Source organism: Larimichthys crocea, chromosome XIII (assembly GCF_000972845.2).
Source record: "Larimichthys crocea isolate SSNF chromosome XIII, L_crocea_2.0, whole genome shotgun sequence".
In the NCBI taxonomy this organism is placed as follows: Eukaryota; Metazoa; Chordata; class Actinopteri; family Sciaenidae; genus Larimichthys; species Larimichthys crocea.
Genome location: NC_040023.1, coordinates 18446259 through 18465225, shown reverse-complemented (window position 1 = coordinate 18465225; position 18967 = coordinate 18446259). Strand labels below are relative to the sequence as shown.

Sequence of the window (18967 nt, the reverse complement as noted above, 5' to 3'; positions counted from 1 at the left end):
TACAGAGGTCAGAACATAATGTAGGATCTCACAGTGTAAGCCACAAATTACATCCGTGCTTTGCACCATTGGATCACTGCAATACTACAGTGTCTGATCATGAAGTTAAAACTTCCCAACCCAGGCCTGGAGGACAGGATATTGTCCCATCAGCAGCTGGACAAATTGGAGGAGGAAGAGGCTGGAGGAAGACCAAAATGGGACAACAAGGCCCAGTACATGCTGACCTGTGTGGGGTTTTGTGTGGGACTGGGAACTGTCTGGAGGTTCCCCTATCTGTGTCAGAGTCATGGAGGAGGCAAGTGATACTTTTATGGTTTACTGCACTTTTTCTATATTAAACTATTTACAATAATGCTGTGGGCTGAAGAGACAGAAGTGATATCTAATTACATACAATCCAAGGTACGGGAGCATTAAGTATACTCCCACACAACTATATTCACATTTCAATTACAAAATTTAGAACGTCTCAAAAGTATTTGTGTGCCTGCTACTGCCATTAGGAATGTGTTTTAGATTGCCTGTTCACAAAGCAAACAATTTTGATTTTATTCCTTAAGCCATTAGACACGTGCTGTATAGCCGTTTTACTTGATATACTTGTTATGAATAAATAGTTTGCTGTGATTTTGTTCGCAAGCTTGTCTCCATTTTCCCCAAGAGAGACATGAAATGACTGAACTGAACTGAACTGAAGTGTGTGTTAGTTTTGGATCACTGGGTAATACTGAGTAGACTCTGTCCTCTGTGTATAAATCTGATTACTCTCCAACATGTTAATGACCAATATCACCACCAGTAACCACTATTTCCTCATAAAATCTGTTAAAAATACATATAGGAAGCAGCTTAAATCACGTTCAGCAGTATGGACTTGTAATTGATCTTTACAGATAAGAGGTTTTATATCCTCTGGCAGGAAATCCTTGTAAAGTGCTTACTGTAAAGGCTTGAATGCATGCAATCATGTGCATCATAAATGATTAACATCGAGACATTGGAATTTATTTACATTTTCCACTGAGTATAGTCTTTTGGTCTCACTGTAATAAAACAATATTAGCAGCCTAGGGTGGAGTTAATAGTATAGAAGATTACCTGTTTCATTTTCACCATTATACTATACTTTGTTTTGTTTTTTTGTTTTTCTCCAGGTGCATTTATGATACCATTTTTGATCCTGCTGGTTCTTGAAGGAATCCCTCTTCTGCATCTTGAGTTTGCCATTGGTCAACGTTTAAGACGTGGCAGTTTGGGAGTGTGGTCTTCTGTCCATCCTTATTTGACAGGCGTTGGTAAGACATGTGTCACATGATGTTTTCTAGTGGGAAAGTGCGTTCAAAGAAATCACTTTAAAACATTCACTTGCAGGCATTGCATCCATGTGTGTATCTCTGACGGTCAGTCTCTACTACAACACCATTGTTGCCTGGATTCTGTGGTACCTCTTCAATTCATTTCAAGAGCACCTGCCTTGGAGTCAATGTCCCATGAATGCCAATTTAACAGGTAGTGCCTCAACTGGTGCTGTACTTGGAAAATGAAATTCTTGTTTTTGATTAGTAAGACACACTGTTGTTAAATTCTGTCAGGCATTGTCCCGGAGTGTGAGAGGAGCTCCCCTGTGGATTATTTCTGGTACAGGAAGACCCTAAATGTAACTCCAACTATAGAGGAGGATGGTGGTCTGCAGTGGTGGATACTGTTGTGTCATGTTTGTGCATGGTCTGTGCTCTATGTCTGCGTCATTCGTGGTATTGAGACCACTGGGAAGGTACAGCACATTGCTTACCACAGTTCTAAGATTTATAACAATTTAATTTAGCTGAACAATAATTAAGTAAATGCTTTATTTTCTTGAGGCTGTGTATTTGACTTCAACCCTTCCCTATGTGGTGCTGACAATATTTCTGATCAGAGGATTGACCCTGAAGGGCTCTTTAAATGGAGTCAAGTTTCTCTTCACGCCAGATGTAAGTTTACTTTTTTAATTTAATTTAGGAATCACACTGCTCTTAATCAAATCAAAATGCATTAAATGCCCAATTATTCTAATCTGTTTTATTCTATGTATTTCTGGTGAGGATTTATTTTGTTTAAAATTTGTATCTATTCTCCACCATTCTGAATTGACGTCATAATCATTTACTTTACTAATTCTTCCAGTTAGCGGAGCTGGCAAATCCATCAACATGGCTCGATGCGGGTGCTCAAGTTTTCTATTCCTTCTCTTTGGCTTTTGGTGGTCTTATTTCCTTCTCCAGCTACAACTCAGTGCAGTAAGTTTTGTAATTCTGTCATTTGAAGTTACAGGTATTTGCACTGTAATGGACATAAAAATAAAAATGTAATTTTCCCTTTAGTAACAACTGTGAACAGGATGCAGTGATCATCTCTATCATCAATGGTATCACCGCTGTCTATGCTGCGACTGTCATTTACAGCATTATTGGATTCAGAGCAACAGAGAGATTTGACAACTGTATTTCTGGGTACACCAAGTCTTTCTTGAATAACTAAATTATACATTTTAGCAGCTCATATTTTTCTTTTTCAACAATACAATGAATGTGATAACTTTATTAATGCAACAAATTGCTTTGCATTTTAGAAACATCATAACATTACTAAATATGTTTGAGCTTCCTGAGGGCGACATCACTGACAGCAACTACGATCAAGTTGTTCAACGTCTTAATGAAACACACCCTGACATTATTCAAGAGCTGGATCTAAAGACCTGCGACTTAAATACTTTTCTCAGTGAGGTAAGACTCAGCAGGTCTGTATAAGATGACTATTTTTATTTAATTGATTGTGACCATGCTGTGCTGTGTTTGTCCTAGGGAGCTGAAGGAACTGGTTTAGCCTTCATTGTGTTTACGGAGGCTATCACCAAGATGCCCCTCTCACCGTTGTGGGCTGTTCTTTTCTTCATAATGCTCTTCTGTCTTGGCCTGTCCTCTATGTTTGGTAACATTGAGGGAGTTCTCGTACCACTGCAAGACCTCAAAGTTTTTCCTAAGACGTGGCCAAAAGAGGTCACCACTGGTAACTCCCACATCTATTCTCTCATTTTATATCAATAAGGATTTTCTACTCTATATTTGATCAATTCTTTGCTCTCCTTCAGGTGTAACATGCATGCTCTGCTGTCTAGTGGGTCTGATATTTCTTCAAGGTTCTGGAAACTATTGGCTTTCACTCTTTGACACCTATGGAGGATCCATCCCTCTGCTGGTTGTTGCATTCTGCGAGATGGTCTCAGTGGTGTATATATATGGGATAGACAGGTGATATTAAAATACAAATTCAGTTGTTTTTTAACCCTGTTTTTAGAAATTTGTAGTCTGCTTTTAGTCCGATCCGACCAAAGACAAGGGTGTCTGACACCAAGGTAAAGTGGTAAAAGTGTTAATGTAGCCAATACATTTTTCTAAGATTAATTTTTTGGCCTTTTCAAGCTTTATTATTTATAGATACAGCTGAAGAGTGACAGGAATTTGGGGAGCGAGAGACAGGGAATGACATGCAGGAAAGAGCCACAGGTCAGATTCGAATCTTGGGTTTCCGCAGCAAGGACATAGCCTTCGCACATGGGGCAGCTGCTCTAGCAACTGAGCTAAACACCGCCCCAGCCAATAAATTTTTTCTGCTGCAAATTTATACTTATATTCTTCCCTTGTATTCTAAACTTCTCCAGCCTCCATTTGGCTATTTGTCATAAACTGGCCAAGACAAGGTCCACATAAAGGGTATACTTTAGGAGTAATTTATTAAACTTAGGTTAACACAAATGAAAAATGGAGCGTGCAAATCGGCAATGTCAGCAATGACAGCAGTGCATGAATGTATAGTGAATGTGCTGTCGAGGTGCTGAAGGTGCAAACCAAAAGAAAGTGATGCAGAGTGACTGCAGCAAGACAATGCAAACACAATATTCCAACTTCACAAAATTCCAGCCACCAAATGTACATAAAACTTGGAACTATACATATACACATGTATACATAAGTACTAAACTAAAGTAGTAAAGTACACCAAAAGGTTCCTGTACAACAAAATCAACCAAGTTGCCTCAAGCACACAGAGAGGAAATCAAGCTACACCAACAGAACCAAACAAAGCCTGAACTGTAGCACTTACATTACCGAAGTTAGCAGACAAAGCTACTAACTTGCAAACAAATGACAGTTTAATACTTCCTCACTATTATTATTCTAGTTCCTTACCAAACTAAAGCAAATTCTACCACCCACCTTGCCAAAGTGGATTATACAACATTGTCCCAAAGCAAACGTGGACATTTGGACATAAGCATTGATTTAGACAATTAAGTGACCATGCCTCCTTGTTGTTGCACCACCTTGGTGGAAGCTTGTTTACTGTTTACTGTTTCCTCCTAGGTTCAATGATGATATTAAGTTCATGATTGGACACAAACCAAACTTCTTCTGGCAGGCCTCATGGAGGGTCATCAGTCCACTGATTATGTTGTCCATCTTGGTCTTTTACATCATCACTGAAGTTTCTGAAGAGGTCTTTTACAAAGTCTGGGATCCTGAATCGGTAAATTTGAACTTATTTTGAGATGATCTCAGTATAATTATGGATCAACTTACTGTCATGTACCAAAAACTACATTGTAAATATGTTTAGCATTTTCTCTCTGTCCTTGCAGGAGAAATTCCCAACACTGGAGGAAAAGTCATATCCTGTCTGGGTCTATGTGATCATTTTTATATTGGCTGGGATACCCAGTATTGCTGTACCTGCAATTGCTGTATGGAAGTGTTTAACAACAAAGAAGAGGGATACGCCACATAGCTATCAAATTCAGTAGTTTTACAATAAGACCTGAATTTTTCCAGCTTAATATTCCAGGAAAACTCCTTTTTTTTCTTTTTCTTTTTCAGGAACATTTAAATGATTGCTATCAGGGTTTAATCAGTATGATTTAAAAATAGGAAGAAACCATACCTGTTTCTCCAGCCACATGTGACAGCATGTAAAGCTATCGCTTCTTAGCAGTGAATCAGGTAACACAACACAAAAGTTACCAAATTAAAAAGACACAGTTACGAAACATTTCGTCTTTTCTGTAAGGTTGGTCTGTTTTCTGTTTATTCAAAGATTCCACCAAAGGAGCTTATGGGCTTACTCTTGATTTAATTAATTTGTCAAGTATTGACGCAGTTTTCTGTGTGAAGGTGTGAAGAAGAAGAATGAAGAAGAAAGGCTGCTAGCATGTTGCACAATCCATGTGTCATTTTCATTTGTTCATGATATTGTGGCCATTATCTGTTTGCTTTCAGTAATATGGTTTGCACCATATCTGAACTGAAGTGATGGGCCCTTGCAATGTCCTCAGCATTATTATCCTTGAAGTCCAGTTGAATAGAAATGCTCTCTCTCTGAATCTTAATATAAGCCCATAGTAGATTTCTGTACCAGGGCTTCATCGTGGGTTGATCCATTAGTGGAGTTAAGTATGTTTTTACAGCGAGTGTCTACCATGTCATGTGATTGAACAATAAAGGTCTTCAGAATGGGAGGAGGTGCTGCCCCAGAAGAAAACTGACTTTGAGCCATCACATGAGGTACACCTATTTGTCCAGCTGGGGTCACTATTGTGATATATTAACGGTGTGGGGTGTTTGAGAAGTGAATTAAATTTTGGTTAAATCAGCTGCAAATTGTTATATTCAGTCCCTTAGTTTCTGTATTTGCCTGTAATTTGTAAAATGAATTACACAAATCTTTAATAGAAATTATTTTCAATGTATTTTGAATAGTGCCTTTGGTGACTAACATGTTTTTTTCCACTGTAAGTAGTGTTTAGTAATTATTGCTGACTGAAGTAACTTAGACTATGTGTAAATAACAGTAATGTAAACTGCACCACATAACAAATAAAAATCACAGTTTCATTCCTATTTATGCTGTGCTGAATTATTATCAGCTGTTATCGCCTTGCTTATCAACATTATATCATGCCGCTTTACACAAGGGCTTTTTATTAAACAAACAAACCACATTGTTCCCACAGCTTCCAGACCCAACAAGAAAAAAATTAATCTGATAAAGAAAATGTTGCCCCTTCGTCTACTGATACAAACGGGTAACAAGGTAACAAGTCACAAGGAGCTCCTCTTCTCTCCAGACTAGTCAGACAAAAAAGATTTCTGCTTGCCTCAAAATATCCAGAAACAAACAAGAGATGGATGAAGAAGCTGAAAGTGCTGAGCAGATGCAAGTTAGTGGACTTAAGGAGATCAAAGAAAGACCAAAATGGGACAATAAAGTTCAATATTTGCTAACCTGCATAGGTTTTGCTGTGGGACTTGGTAATGTGTGGAGATTTCCGTATTTGTGTCAAGTCTACGGTGGAGGTAAGAGCATTTCATTTACAGTGTGCTTTGTAATCCTAACACAAAATGTAAAGTCAGGGAAAAATCTGTATTTTTATTTGGTTTTCCACAACAAGAATGATTTTGTTAGCAATTATCCAAAGGCGTCCTCTAGAAAACCACAAACTATTTCTTGAACCTAATTTGTATAAATTACAACCTTCTCCTCCAGGATAATTGTCTTAATAATATGTTCCCACTAAGCCAAAGATCAGATGCAAACATAAACATACACACTCTCTGACAACAGTTATACTGCAGTGTGGCTCGACAACACAAAAGTCACAACTTTTTCCAGTTTTCTCTTTAGACTTCACTTAACAATCACTATCTTACTCACTTTATCACCAAGTGGAAGTGGTCATGTTACACACATGACTGAGAGATGGTTACAGAAACAATCTAGATATGACTTTGCTGTCTTTTGCCTTTTCAACTAAAAAAATACTTTCAGAGCTGCAACTGATCACTTTCCTACATGGGTACTACTACACAAAATGGATACTTCATTAAAAACTGTGACAAAATCGTCTCGCTACTCCATACAATGATGTGTAACGGGAAATAGTCAAATGACAAGAAAACAGTTACACCATGACTGCTGTTCAAATATATTGCTTGATATGAGTGAGTGTGATACAGCTCAGACTGTTGATAATACAATGTCCACTAATCAGAAACTGAATGACCTTCAACCAGAAAGACAAAGTCAGTGTTTTTTAGGGTGAAGTCAGTTGCTTAATGTTGTCCTAAACTGTCAGTTATTTTATTAATTTTATACTTCTGAAACTAGTACTTTGATGTGTTTCAAGGAGCGTTTCTGATTCCTTATGTCATCGCCTTGGTGTTTGAGGGACTTCCTCTGCTCCACATGGAGTTGGCTATTGGACAACGGCTCCGCATGGGAAGTGTTGGTGTGTGGAATTCAATCTCGCCATATATGGGAGGTTTAGGTGAGAAGAGTTGATACCAATCAACTTCACCAATATTTGATTTCACTCAGCAAGATGCTGAGTGAAATGTGCAACATAAAGCTATTCAAAATTTCTGTATGGTTACCTTCATCACTGCCATCCATAACATACGTGCATTTCTTGGTAAATAATGTCACAGGTGTGGCTTCAATGGCAGTATCCTTCCTAGTTGGTCTGTTCTATAACATGATCTTGGCCTGGATCCTCTGGTACTTCTTCAACTCCTTTCAAAATCCACTTCCATGGAGGGACTGTCCAGTAAATTTGAATCATACTGGTAATTTTAACATCAGAACACTACAAATACAACAATAAATGCTGAATAATAACTAAAGTAAAATACACAACTACTTGTTTATCTTAATGTGAATAATCTATTTTATACAGGCTATGTAAGTGAATGTGAAAAGAGCTCACCAGTCAACTATTTTTGGTATCGTCAAACACTGAACATAACATCAAACATCGAGATCAGTGGATCCGTACAGTGGTGGCTTGTGCTGTGTCTTGCATCAGCTTGGTGCCTTGTGTACATCTGCTTCATACGTGGAATTGAGACTATTGGAAAGGTAATTTATTGTTGCTAACTCGCCCAAATTAAATCATGGCAGAAATTCCCTGTGCATACAAGTTACAAATCTAACTTTAATAGTTAGAAGAACCCAAAAAAGCAAAAGCAGGACTGAATAATGTTTTTCACATGTATTTTGCATCCTGGTAGATATTGCATTAAAGGCAATAAAGGTGACGGATGGGAATATCGCTGTATATTATCCATACAAGTAATGGTAGCTAAAGTCTGCACATTGACAAAGATTTAAGTGTAATGAGTGGATGCAAAGGGTTACAAACATTTCTAAATATGCTTGCTGTGAATATGAAATATTTTATCAACATCCAAACTTTTTCAACAGGCTATTTATGTCACAGCCACTTTTCCATATCTTGTTTTGACTATTTTATGGGTCAGAGCCTTGACCCTGCCTGGGGCTACTGACGGCTTAATATATCTCTTCACACCAAATGTAAGTTTGTTATTTGTTTCTTATTGAAATAATTTAAGATTTAATGAGTGAAATCTGACTCAAACTAACAATTAATATGTTCATCACAGTGGGAAACCCTAAAAAATCCTCAAGTCTGGTTGGATGCTGCTACTCAGATTTTTTTCTCTTTGTCTTTGGCCTTTGGGGGACTTATTGCTTTTTCCAGCTATAATACTCAGAAGTAAGGGCATTTTGAACACATTTCCATTTATGAAAGTGAGTAATACATTTGTACAACATTTTAAAAAGTGAAACAAAACTGAGATATTTTATCTCTGCAGGAACAACTGTGAGAAAGATGCCCTAATTGTTGGATGTGTGAACAGTTTAACGTCGATATATGCATCAATTCCTGTTTTTGCCATTATTGGATTTAAAGCAAATGAAAACTACAATGTCTGCAGAAACTGGTATGTACAATTGAGTTAATTATGGTCTGCCATAGTACATTATATCCATCTTGATAATTATACAGTATTATTATTAGATGTGCAACTGATGATTATGTAATTACAAGCTTTCAGACCGCAAAGCAACATAACTGCTGTGACTATACTATATACACACTGCTTCAGTAGTAGTCAAAATTTGTCCTAATTAATTAATAAATAAACCATCAGCCCTGTCAGTGATTGATTTAATTTCTTGTTGATTTTAGGAACATACTAACATTAACAAATGCATTTAATGTTGGGGATGAAAACATAACTCTTGAAAACTACAATGACTGGTTGAACTATCTCAACACAACGGATCCCTCAGAGGTCAAAAGCCTCAATCTAAAGACCTGTAACCTACAGACTTTCCTGGACCAGGTAATACCATCTGTTAAATGGTTTTTCCATTTCATTTTTGTAAGGTGGTTGTGTATGAGATCATGTATCACATCCTACTTACAGAGTGCATCTGGAACTGGACTGGCCTTCATTGTGTTTACTGAGGCGGTGATAAGAATGCCAGGTTCTCAGGTGTGGTCGGTGCTCTTCTTTGTCATGCTCTTCAGTCTGGGCCTGTCGTCCATGTTTGGAAATCTAGAGGGGGTCCTTACTCCTCTGCTGGACCTGCACATGATTCCGTCCTGGATGCCTAAGGAAATTTTCACAGGTTAACTGAAAGATCTGCTGACTCCATGTAGTGTTTGCAATCATGCCAACACAAGTTTGTATTTTGTCACAATATCATGGTACAGACACTTACACAAGTCATATAAAATACCCACATATACATTTAAATGTTGCACTTTAGTAATTTTAAATTTTATAATTTATTTTGTTTGTTTATTAATTTATGTAATTTAACATTACAGCGTTATATTTTGTATATATATTTTTCATTGCTTATAGGGTTAATGTGCCTCACCTCCTTTACTGTGGGCCTTATCTTTACCTTGGGCTCTGGAAACTACTGGCTGGGGATTTTCAACAACTACGTGGGATCCATGCCACTGCTCATCATAGCATTCTTTGAGATCATCAGTGTGGTATACATCTACGGAATAAAGAGGTAATATTGTAATTCACATCGTCATTTTATTTTCAAAAATGACATGTGTTTGAATGATTTGACAAAGTGTTTCCACTTTCCCCTAGGTTTAATGACGACATTGAATGGATGACAGGTCGGAGACCAAACATGTACTGGCAGGTCACTTGGCGCTTCATCAGTCCTCTCATGCTTCTGGTGGTTTTTGTGGCATATGTCATAGTTGAGGCTGAAAAACGACCAACATATAACACTTGGAACCCAGATTACGTAAGTCAGATTTTACAGGTGCTCTACAACAATGTGTCAATGTGTAGAGTGTTAAATCTGGCACACAATGAAAGAAAGGTATTGACCTTCCACTCCTTCCCCTACAGGTGAACTTCCCCCTCGCTGATGTTAAGCCCTACCCTGAATGGGTTTATGCTATGTGTGTACTTTTATCTGTGCTTCCTGTTGTCTCTATTCCTAGTGTGGCTTTCTACAATTTTGCAGGCTTCCTAAAGAACTACATCATGAACAGACACCATCCAAACCCATATGCAAATGAACTGTAAATGAAAATTTGTAGCAGCTTTATCTGATGTATGGTTAGGACTACTACATATGAGATATTGTGTCATTAATAACTTTGTATTGTGTATATTCATTTGGAAACAAACAAAAAAGTTTGTACTGATTATTTTCATATTGTTTTCTATCTATTGTATACTTTGGTATTGAGATCTTCATTATATTACAGTTTAAATGATGTTATCGCTAAATTAAAACATTCATTTTAAACCAACCAGACCGACAGCCAGATCAAATCGATGCAAGACAATATCCCTGTGAAAAATATTAACAACAGAATACCAAAGGGTAGAAGTGAATATCAGGTTTGTGTTAATGTTTTGATTAAAGGAACATACCAGTTAATTTCCTGTGTTGGTGTTTTGAATGGGTCCAAATGGAGAGTGATTGATAACTTTTCTGAACTGTTTGTGATAAGCGCATTATTAATTCTGGGAAAAAAACATCACAGTGATTTCAATACAAATGTGTACAAGCAGTGCCACATGAGCTGATGTTCGTAATAATGTTGTTTTTGTATATTTTATCATCACTTTCCTAATCAGTTAATATTATGCATCATCTTGTAAATCACATTCCTGTTTGCCTCTGTTTTCTACACTCTACCTGCAAGTGTGTAGTGTTGCATGATGTGTCCTTTATGTAACTTTTTTTTTTTGCGTGTCAACAGTGCGTGTGGGTGTATGTGAGTAGTAGTACTGTTCTTGTGTGCCTGAGGGTGCATGCATGTGCTCACTGACCATGCGCATGTGTGTATTTTGAGTCATAGGAGTTACACGGTTGTCCTTTTTGTGGTGTGGGTGGACAGTGATATTGTCCACCCAGTGTCACGTGCTTTGGAATATGCTGGCTGCTTTTGTTGCCCCTCTGCCTGTTCTGCTTTTCTGGCACTTTCATACAATGGTGCACTTGAACACTGTGATGTTATTAAGCCTTTCAAACTACTACAGCTTGAATTCCAGCTCTCAGGAAAGACTAGCAATCCAATGTAGGATACATGGCACAAGATACATCATCGAGGAACAGCAAGGATTGAGTGTAACATCAAAACAAAGGTGACTGACCCTGTGTTGAGTTAGGAGTGCTTTAATTATAGTCAGTCCAATACTGTATTTATTGAGCTATGCTATGTGTCACGCTAATGCTATTTTCAGTATTGTCATATCTAAATAACTGACGAAATCTTATTGTTTGACTTCACAACCTATACTTTTGATGTATGAATAGTAATAATATAGTGTTGCATATGTACTGAAGAGGTTACAGCAGTTTACTGAGTTCAAAAGGACATGGTGATCCAAGTTGCTGGCTAGGAAAAATGAATTGTGTATTTAATTAGTTACTACAGTACTGCCACATATTGATGACCGGCGCTGTCTATAGAATTGTTACCTTGTATGTTAATGAATAACAAGTAAGTGGTCGAAACATTCTTTCAGTAATCAACAACAAAGTAACCCTAGTCTGTTTCCAAACCTCTACGTGATGCTCTGACCTTCAGTAATGAAAACACTGTACTATCAACAATGGGACAAGTGTGCAACAAGTTCATCAGTTTTTTGACCTACGATCCTAGGCAATGTCTCAGCGAGCAGACGCCTCCCGGCGTGGTGGGGTTGTGGTTGAGTTTGAGTCTGACGACATCAGGGATGCAAGAGCTAAAAAACGTAGGAGTGTACCAGGTGAACTCAACTTTAAATCCAACTAGAATTTCTGCAACGTGTTGTGCAGCATATATAATGTGTGCTTATTCAATTTTCATGCATTTCCTCATAAGGTTCAGCTCTTATCTACCTCAAGGGTCCCAAGTTTCTCATCTATGTCAGTGGAGCATTGTCAATGTGGGTAAGTTTCCTGGAGAAATAAGACATTGCAACTTAAATAACTGCAAACTGTGTGCCAGTACCTTGAAAAAACAACACATGATGATGACCTTTATGTTGTGACAAATAGGGCGACCGCATGTGGCACTTTGCAATCTCTGTGTTCCTGATTGAGCTGTACGGTCGTAACCTGCTGTTGACTGCAGTGTTTGGATTGGTAGTGGCTGGGTCAGTGCTCCTACTTGGGGCTTTGATTGGAGACTGGGTTGATCGCAATCCCAGGAATAAAGGTATGCACAACAATTTCTCACCCATTCGAAAATGTCAGCGTGCTGTAACAGAACAGCGATAGAGATCAGTGGATCTGAATCTTGGGCTCAGACGTCTGCTGGTTTCCTATCTCACTAGGTGGTAAATTGCATTCCCCTGATGTCTCAAATGTAAATCAGTCCCTGATTTGATAGCTTCCAGGGCCAGCAGGACTCAAGGCACAAGGTTCACAGCCACTGACTCATATCTGTAAAGGCGAGAATTATTGTGTTTTTCAGAATATCATCTATGTTCTGAGAGTCTAAAACTGTTTTTTTTTGTCCCCTATTTTAGTTGCACATGCATCTCTTTTCATTCAGAACATCTCTGTGACAGTATGTAGCATTGTGCTCATGTTGGTGTTCTTATATAAGCAAAGGATTGAACAGATCTGGGATGGATGGCTTACTGTGAGTAGACACTACAGATTGATAATAATTACATTTCATAAGCAGAATGATTATTGCACAGAGGAGTTATTGTTGCTGTTGTTCCCTCTGTCCTGTGTTCCTGTTGTCTCTGCTTCTGAGTTTGTGGCTACTCTGTGCTGTCATAGTAACATGTTGCATCGCAAAACTTACAAAAGGTGGTTTGTTATACGGTGGTGATCGTCCTGGCAGATGTGGCAAACCTTGCAAGCACAGCACTGACCATTGCCATTCAGAGGGACTGGATTGTGGTTATTACAGGCTACAACCGAGGTCACCTAGCTGGTGAGGGTTCATTCTTTGTTATTGCTCATATTGGCTGGCATTATGTGTTTGTCACAAGCTTGCATCACTGTTTGTGCATGATAAAGAGAGGGAATATCAGGCACTGGTCCATTTCTGCTCTTGCTGAAAGTCCTCTACTGGAAGCACATTAACCTCTGTGTCTTTGATCCTAACAAAAGGAATGAATGCGACCATGAGGCGGATAGATCAGGTGACTAACATCCTGGCCCCACTAGCGGTGGGACAGGTCATGACCCTGGCCTCCAATGTAGTTGGTTGTGGCTTCATCCTGGGCTGGAACCTTGTGTCTCTCATTGTGGAGTTCTTCTTCTTGTCACGGGTGTACCGCATTGTCCCTGCTCTTTCAATCAAACCACCAGCGGAGGAGGAGGAGCAAGCGTATCTGCAGATGACGAAGAGGAGGAGGTCACAAGGTATGGACTGATACACCTTTTCTTTGATTTGGAATTCAATTTGAATGTTGAAAATGCTGCTTCAGTGGCAGGATTGAGCAGTAGATCAATGACGGTACTGATGTAGTAAAATTGGTGCCAAAGGATTTTCATGTGCCTTCACGGAGTAACAATAAAAACAATAGATCACACCTTGGAAAGTCTTTGAAATCACATCAGAAAATGTATCCCCTTTAATTTTTATGATACTGCTCCAGATTGCGATATAAAGCATTCATTAAATTCTAAAATGCTTTAATTAGCCTGCAGCCTTCTTCTACAGTTTGCTTAATGAGTGCTGTAAGTTAATTCATTACTATACATTACTATCACTATACAATGGTGAACAATCACATTAAAATGAATAAAAATGATCACAGGAGATACATTATTTGAAGGCATAATCCTTAGTGTGTGTGTACAACATCCAGCTGACACAGTTTGCCCATGTGGATGAGTGTAGATGGTCTGTATTTGATAAATGATGTGGACTCTAACATGACAGAGAGCAGAATGGGTGCAGAGCACCAACTGAGGATTGGGTCTTTAAAATTGATGAACAGAAGTGATGGATGACATTCCTCTTTCTCATCAGACCAAGGTAATGTTGCACAACTTCAGCCTCCAACAGAAGGTAACTGCAACACAAGCCTGCGCCTAAAAGAAATCACCACCCTGCCGCTATGTTTCCGGAGGTTTCGCTGGCTGGTGGGCACTTGTAAGGACGGTTGGAGAGCCTACTATCGCCAGCCTGTCTTCCTGGCAGGAATGGGTTTGGCTTTCCTCTACACCACAGTCCTCGGATTTGACTGCATCACCACTGGCTATGCCTACACTCAGGGCATAAGCGGCTCTCTCCTTAGTCTGCTCATGGGTGTATCGGCTATGACAGGACTGATGGGAACTGTGATGTTCACCAGACTCAGGAAGACCTATGGCCTGATTAACACAGGCATCATCTCAAGCTGCCTCCACCTGGGCTGCTTGCTGCTGTGTGTGTGCTCTGTGTTTGCCCCCGGCAGCCCTATGGATCTTAGCTTGCTGATGCCCTACATTACTGCCAACTCATCTGCTGAGCTTGGAGGAATAGCAGGCCAAAGGCAAAAACACACTTACTCTCTGAGGGTAGGCAGCAATCAGCCACTCTTACCCGACCGCTCCTCCATTCATTGGACCAACAACACTGTCCTTTTTGACAACGTGCCTTCAGGCACAGCACCAGAATCTTACATCTCCATCATCCTTCTGTTCTTGGGGGTCATCACAGCACGCATTGGTGAGTAGACAGCCGTTGGATGACTGGTTTTAATGGACAGCAAATCCAAATATTATACTGCATTTAACTTTTACCTTTTATCAATAGTCCGTAGTTGCAATGATCATATATGGTCCATATATAGGATGCCACAATTACAGTATCTAGTAATCACATTTTTGCTCCTCTTTATAAAAGTGTTGATGTTGGTATGGGCCTAAAAAATCCAGCATATAACTGTTTTCATACAGTATATAGTATTCGATATTTAATCACAACTGTTGTGACTGTTGGATAATTACTTTTAAATCCCATTGACCTCTGTGTTTTAGGTCTCTGGTCCTTCGACCTGACTGTGACCCAACTCCTGCAGGAGAACATCTGTGAGTCAGAGAGGGGTGTGGTGAACGGGGTGCAGAGCTCTATGAATTATCTGATGGATTTGCTTCACTTCATCATGGTTATCTCTGCTCCACAGCCACAGCACTTTGGCATCCTAGTTATCATTTCTGTTATATTCATCACCACTGGGCACACTATGTACTTCCTGTATGCACACAAAGCCAAGAAAAAACGGCGCCTCGACACATAGGGAGCAGACATAGCCCACACATCCAGACATGAGATGCTTACCAGCACTGACTCCACTTTGCACCTGTGAAATGAATGTCTTCCTCCTGTTCCTACAGCAATCTTATTGCAACACTCCACTCCCGACTTAGCCATTCATTTCTGCGCAACACAGCAAGTGCCTGTCCTACCTAGGTTGTTATCTTCCTGCAGGGCCATGTGCTATAGCAGCAAACAAGAACTCAGGTGAAGCAGAGTAGGAGGCACGCTCACCCTTCGACTAAGTTGAGGTGGCTACAGTAAATGCAGCTATGGCACCTCCAGGGGAAATGTCCTAATCCACCGTACAGAAGGACACATAGGTAACAGCTAAGGCACTAGCACATGCCTTTGCAAACCCTGTAGGATTACTGCAAGACTTTCATCAGACAAGCCTGTTAACTCGCATAGCTTTTTTAGATGGGAGGGTGGATGGAAGGAGAGATTTTTCTAACCTTCACTCAGTAAAGAACTGGTGTTGTGAGGAAAACTGAACAGTGATACATGAAAATACAGACAAGTACACTTCTACAAGTGGCATCATTGTTGCTGATCCGTCCACTTGGAAGTATTCCAGGATGTCCAAAAAGGAACATAAAGGGAACTTGATGTGAGATTGTTTGATTAAAAAGGAAAATCAGAAAGGCAGTCCCCTTTTAATGGACAGAAGTGAAAGGACAACACACTTCCTTCCCCTGGTTTGTTTCTCGGTGGATGAATCAAGCAAACATTTGCTTCTTTTACGCATATGAACCTGGCTTATGGATTACAATGACAGAAACATTATCACATCACGCCATGTACTCTAGTCAAACTTTATACAAAGTATTTGATTCTAATGGCTTGTGTACTAAATATAAACAGTTTCTAAACTTTCTTTCGTTCCAGTATAAAGAGTGATATTCATAGTTTTATAGAAATCCAAGAGGAAAGCAATCTTCAGTGATAGCAAATGTGGATCACTGGTATTGGCAGTGATGTATTACACTTTGCTTCATTCTTTTGTACTTCTGATGAACTAAACATTACCTTACCTCAAGTGAGAACAAGAACACTGATGGGAATATGACTTGGGAATTACTCTCAGCTACTGTATGTTTTCATATCTCTTTCGTGTGCAGCAGAAACAACATCAAAGTTTAACCTTTCGTCATACAACCAGCAACACTCAATATATTTGTATAATTTTCCTGTAAAATTTCTGTATTGCATGTTGTCCTTTTCAGACTGATAGTTCTGATAATAAAGATGACTGAAGATGATCTTTGGCCTCAAGTCTTCTGATCGGACTCATCAATAAATTATTGAGTGTGCCTGAAAGTGCACACTATATGTTATCCACCGCGCTTCTTCCGCTTATTATTCTTACGCCGTTTTTTTGGCTCGCTTCTTCTCCCAGAGTTTTTCGCATACACACAAAACAGGTATCAAAACGCGCGGCTCAGCCGGGATCGGTGTGCTATGACTTTTCTAAGAGTTTCGGCAAACGGTTTTGCCAAAAATCGCCAAAAACCACACCAAAAAAATGAATGGGTGTGTATTGCGAGAATTTTCAAGAGCTAGAGTGAGTGATGAGTGAGGAAGGAAGGAAAAAAAACGACGAAAGGAATTAAGGAAGGAAGGAAGGAAGGAAGGAAAAAAACGACAAAAGGAATTAAGGAAGGAAGGAAGTTAAAAAACGACGAACNAATCGCCAAAAACCACACCAAAAAAATGAATGGGTGTGTATTGCGAGAATTTTCAAGAGCTAGAGTGAGTGATGAGTGAGGAAGGAAGGAAAAAAACGACGAAAGGAATTAAGGAAGGAAGGAAGGAAAAAAACGACGAAAGGAATTAAGGAAGGAATTAAGAAAGGAAGGAAGGAAGGAAAAAAACGACGAAAGGAAGGAAGGAAGGGAGGAAGGAAGGAAGGAAGGAAGGAAGAAAAAAATGACGAAGGAAGGAAGGAAGGAAAAAACGACAAAAGGAAGGAAGGAAGGAAACGACGAAAGGAAGGAGGGAAGGAAGTAAGTAAGTGAGGAAGGAAAAAAACGATCAAAGGAAGGAAGGAAGGAAGGAAGGAAGGAAGGAAGGAAGGAAGGAAGGAAAACAACAACGAGAGGAAGGAAGGAAAAAACGATGAAAGGAAGGAGGAAGGAAGGAAAAAAACAATGAAAGGATGGAGGGAAGGAAGGAAAAAAACAACGAAAGGAAGGAAGGAAAAAAACGATCAAAGGAGGGAAGGAAGTAAGTAAGGAAGGAAGGAAGGAAAAAAATGATGAAAGGAAAGAAGGAAGGAAAAAAATTATAGAAGGAAGGAAGAAAGGAAGGAAGAAAGGAAGGAAGGAAAAAACGACAAAAGGAAGGAAGGAAGGAAGGAAGGAAGGAAGGAAGGAAGGAAGGAAAAAAAAACACCACTTGTTGTATTAATACTGAATTTACAGAGCAGTGTCAGTACTAATGTATGGGGGTGACGGGGCCAGAGTCAGGCACACTCAAAATTTCTTTAGATGTAATGTTATTGTAAAATAAAGGGCTACATGTTACACTGGATGAATTTCAACTAAGTGATCTAAATACACTGCCAATCTGTCATTTTGCCCTTATCCACAGCCTGATATCACAATAAAGTCACAAATTCAACCTTCACATTTTATGTTAGTACTGGAATCATCATCAGAGGGCTACATGGTTTAATACTGTCTGTCCCTTAAGGACTCTGCATACACAGTACAGAATCCTTAAATCCCAAAGGGAGTTGCTGCCAACTTCAACTGAAGTCCAACTTCAGCTTCTAGTGAGCTTATACAACAGAGGTATAGTATAGGGTAGAGTTAATCAAGGATAGCACCCACAAAGGACTATAGGTGTTGGCAGAAATATTCATTGTAACAAGGAGACTGCAAGGAGAAAAGTTGCATATTCTATCAATGTTGAGGGCATAAACATTATCATGTGCAAATGTAATGGCTTTTTGTGACCAGTAGAGGTCAATATCACATTAAACAGCCATCCCAGTGTCAGTACAGTATATGAAAGCTTCAGGCCTTGAGCATGATTAACATAGAAATAAGACACAATACACACACAGCATCTTTGCACCATATCTTAATCCTCAGACTTTCTATTAATTGTCAGCACCATCCAAGAGTGCTAACGGTTCTAATGACTATCATCCAGAGGAAGAAATATGAGGATATAAGTGCAAAAGGGGCAAAACATCCAGAACTGAAGGACGTGTATATACAGTCTGATTGTCTCATCTGCAGCATATCACCATGGTATGGGTTCATTTTAATCATATTTACAGTGTCCATATGCACCAATAGTATGTACAAG

General features: G+C 39.2%; 3 protein-coding genes across 3 annotated transcripts; all 3 read left to right on the top strand.

Annotated features, from left to right (window-relative positions):
• Positions 1–99: 99 nt before the first annotated feature.
• Positions 100–5034, top strand: slc6a19b (solute carrier family 6 member 19b). Its single transcript, XM_027287145.1, has 12 exons — positions 100–298; positions 1158–1298; positions 1375–1512; positions 1596–1777; positions 1866–1980; positions 2174–2282; positions 2367–2495; positions 2615–2771; positions 2850–3054; positions 3137–3296; positions 4410–4572; positions 4685–5034. Exons 1-12 carry the CDS (start codon positions 100–102, stop codon positions 4844–4846), a joined length of 1860 nt encoding a protein of 619 aa, XP_027142946.1. The 3' UTR covers positions 4847–5034.
• Positions 5035–6139: 1105 nt separating this feature from the next.
• On the top strand, positions 6140–10539 carry LOC104926691 (sodium-dependent neutral amino acid transporter B(0)AT3). Its single transcript, XM_010740603.3, has 12 exons — positions 6140–6395; positions 7226–7366; positions 7527–7664; positions 7775–7956; positions 8302–8412; positions 8502–8614; positions 8715–8843; positions 9092–9248; positions 9333–9537; positions 9777–9936; positions 10023–10185; positions 10293–10539. The coding sequence occupies exons 1-12, from the start codon at positions 6224–6226 to the stop codon at positions 10470–10472; spliced, it is 1851 nt and encodes a 616-aa protein (XP_010738905.3). The 5' UTR covers positions 6140–6223; the 3' UTR covers positions 10473–10539.
• Positions 10540–12067: 1528 nt separating this feature from the next.
• Positions 12068–16408, top strand: si:ch211-254p10.2 (solute carrier family 40 member 1). The gene is made up of 9 exons (XM_027287160.1): positions 12068–12170; positions 12266–12333; positions 12442–12601; positions 12915–13030; positions 13207–13333; positions 13513–13767; positions 14381–14861; positions 14910–15061; positions 15373–16408. The coding sequence occupies exons 1-9, from the start codon at positions 12068–12070 to the stop codon at positions 15630–15632; spliced, it is 1722 nt and encodes a 573-aa protein (XP_027142961.1). The 3' UTR covers positions 15633–16408.
• Positions 16409–18967: the final 2559 nt, after the last annotated feature.

Excerpts from the sequence above, each read along its gene's own strand:
- slc6a19b (XM_027287145.1), top strand. The coding sequence starts at position 100 with ATGAAGTTAAAACTTCCCAACCCAGGCCTGGAGGACAGGATATTGTCC. Across the intron at positions 1,513-1,595 it reads CATGAATGCCAATTTAACAG|GCATTGTCCCGGAGTGTGAG; the intron begins GTAGTGCCTCAA and ends AAATTCTGTCAG. Across the intron at positions 1,778-1,865 it reads GTATTGAGACCACTGGGAAG|GCTGTGTATTTGACTTCAAC; the intron begins GTACAGCACATT and ends TATTTTCTTGAG.
- LOC104926691 (XM_010740603.3), top strand. The coding sequence starts at position 6,224 with ATGGATGAAGAAGCTGAAAGTGCTGAGCAGATGCAAGTTAGTGGACTT. Across the intron at positions 7,957-8,301 it reads GAATTGAGACTATTGGAAAG|GCTATTTATGTCACAGCCAC; the intron begins GTAATTTATTGT and ends CTTTTTCAACAG. Across the intron at positions 9,538-9,776 it reads GCCTAAGGAAATTTTCACAG|GGTTAATGTGCCTCACCTCC; the intron begins GTTAACTGAAAG and ends CATTGCTTATAG.
- si:ch211-254p10.2 (XM_027287160.1), top strand. The coding sequence starts at position 12,068 with ATGTCTCAGCGAGCAGACGCCTCCCGGCGTGGTGGGGTTGTGGTTGAG. Across the intron at positions 13,031-13,206 it reads TCTGGGATGGATGGCTTACT|GTGGTTTGTTATACGGTGGT; the intron begins GTGAGTAGACAC and ends AACTTACAAAAG. Across the intron at positions 15,062-15,372 it reads GGTCATCACAGCACGCATTG|GTCTCTGGTCCTTCGACCTG; the intron begins GTGAGTAGACAG and ends TCTGTGTTTTAG.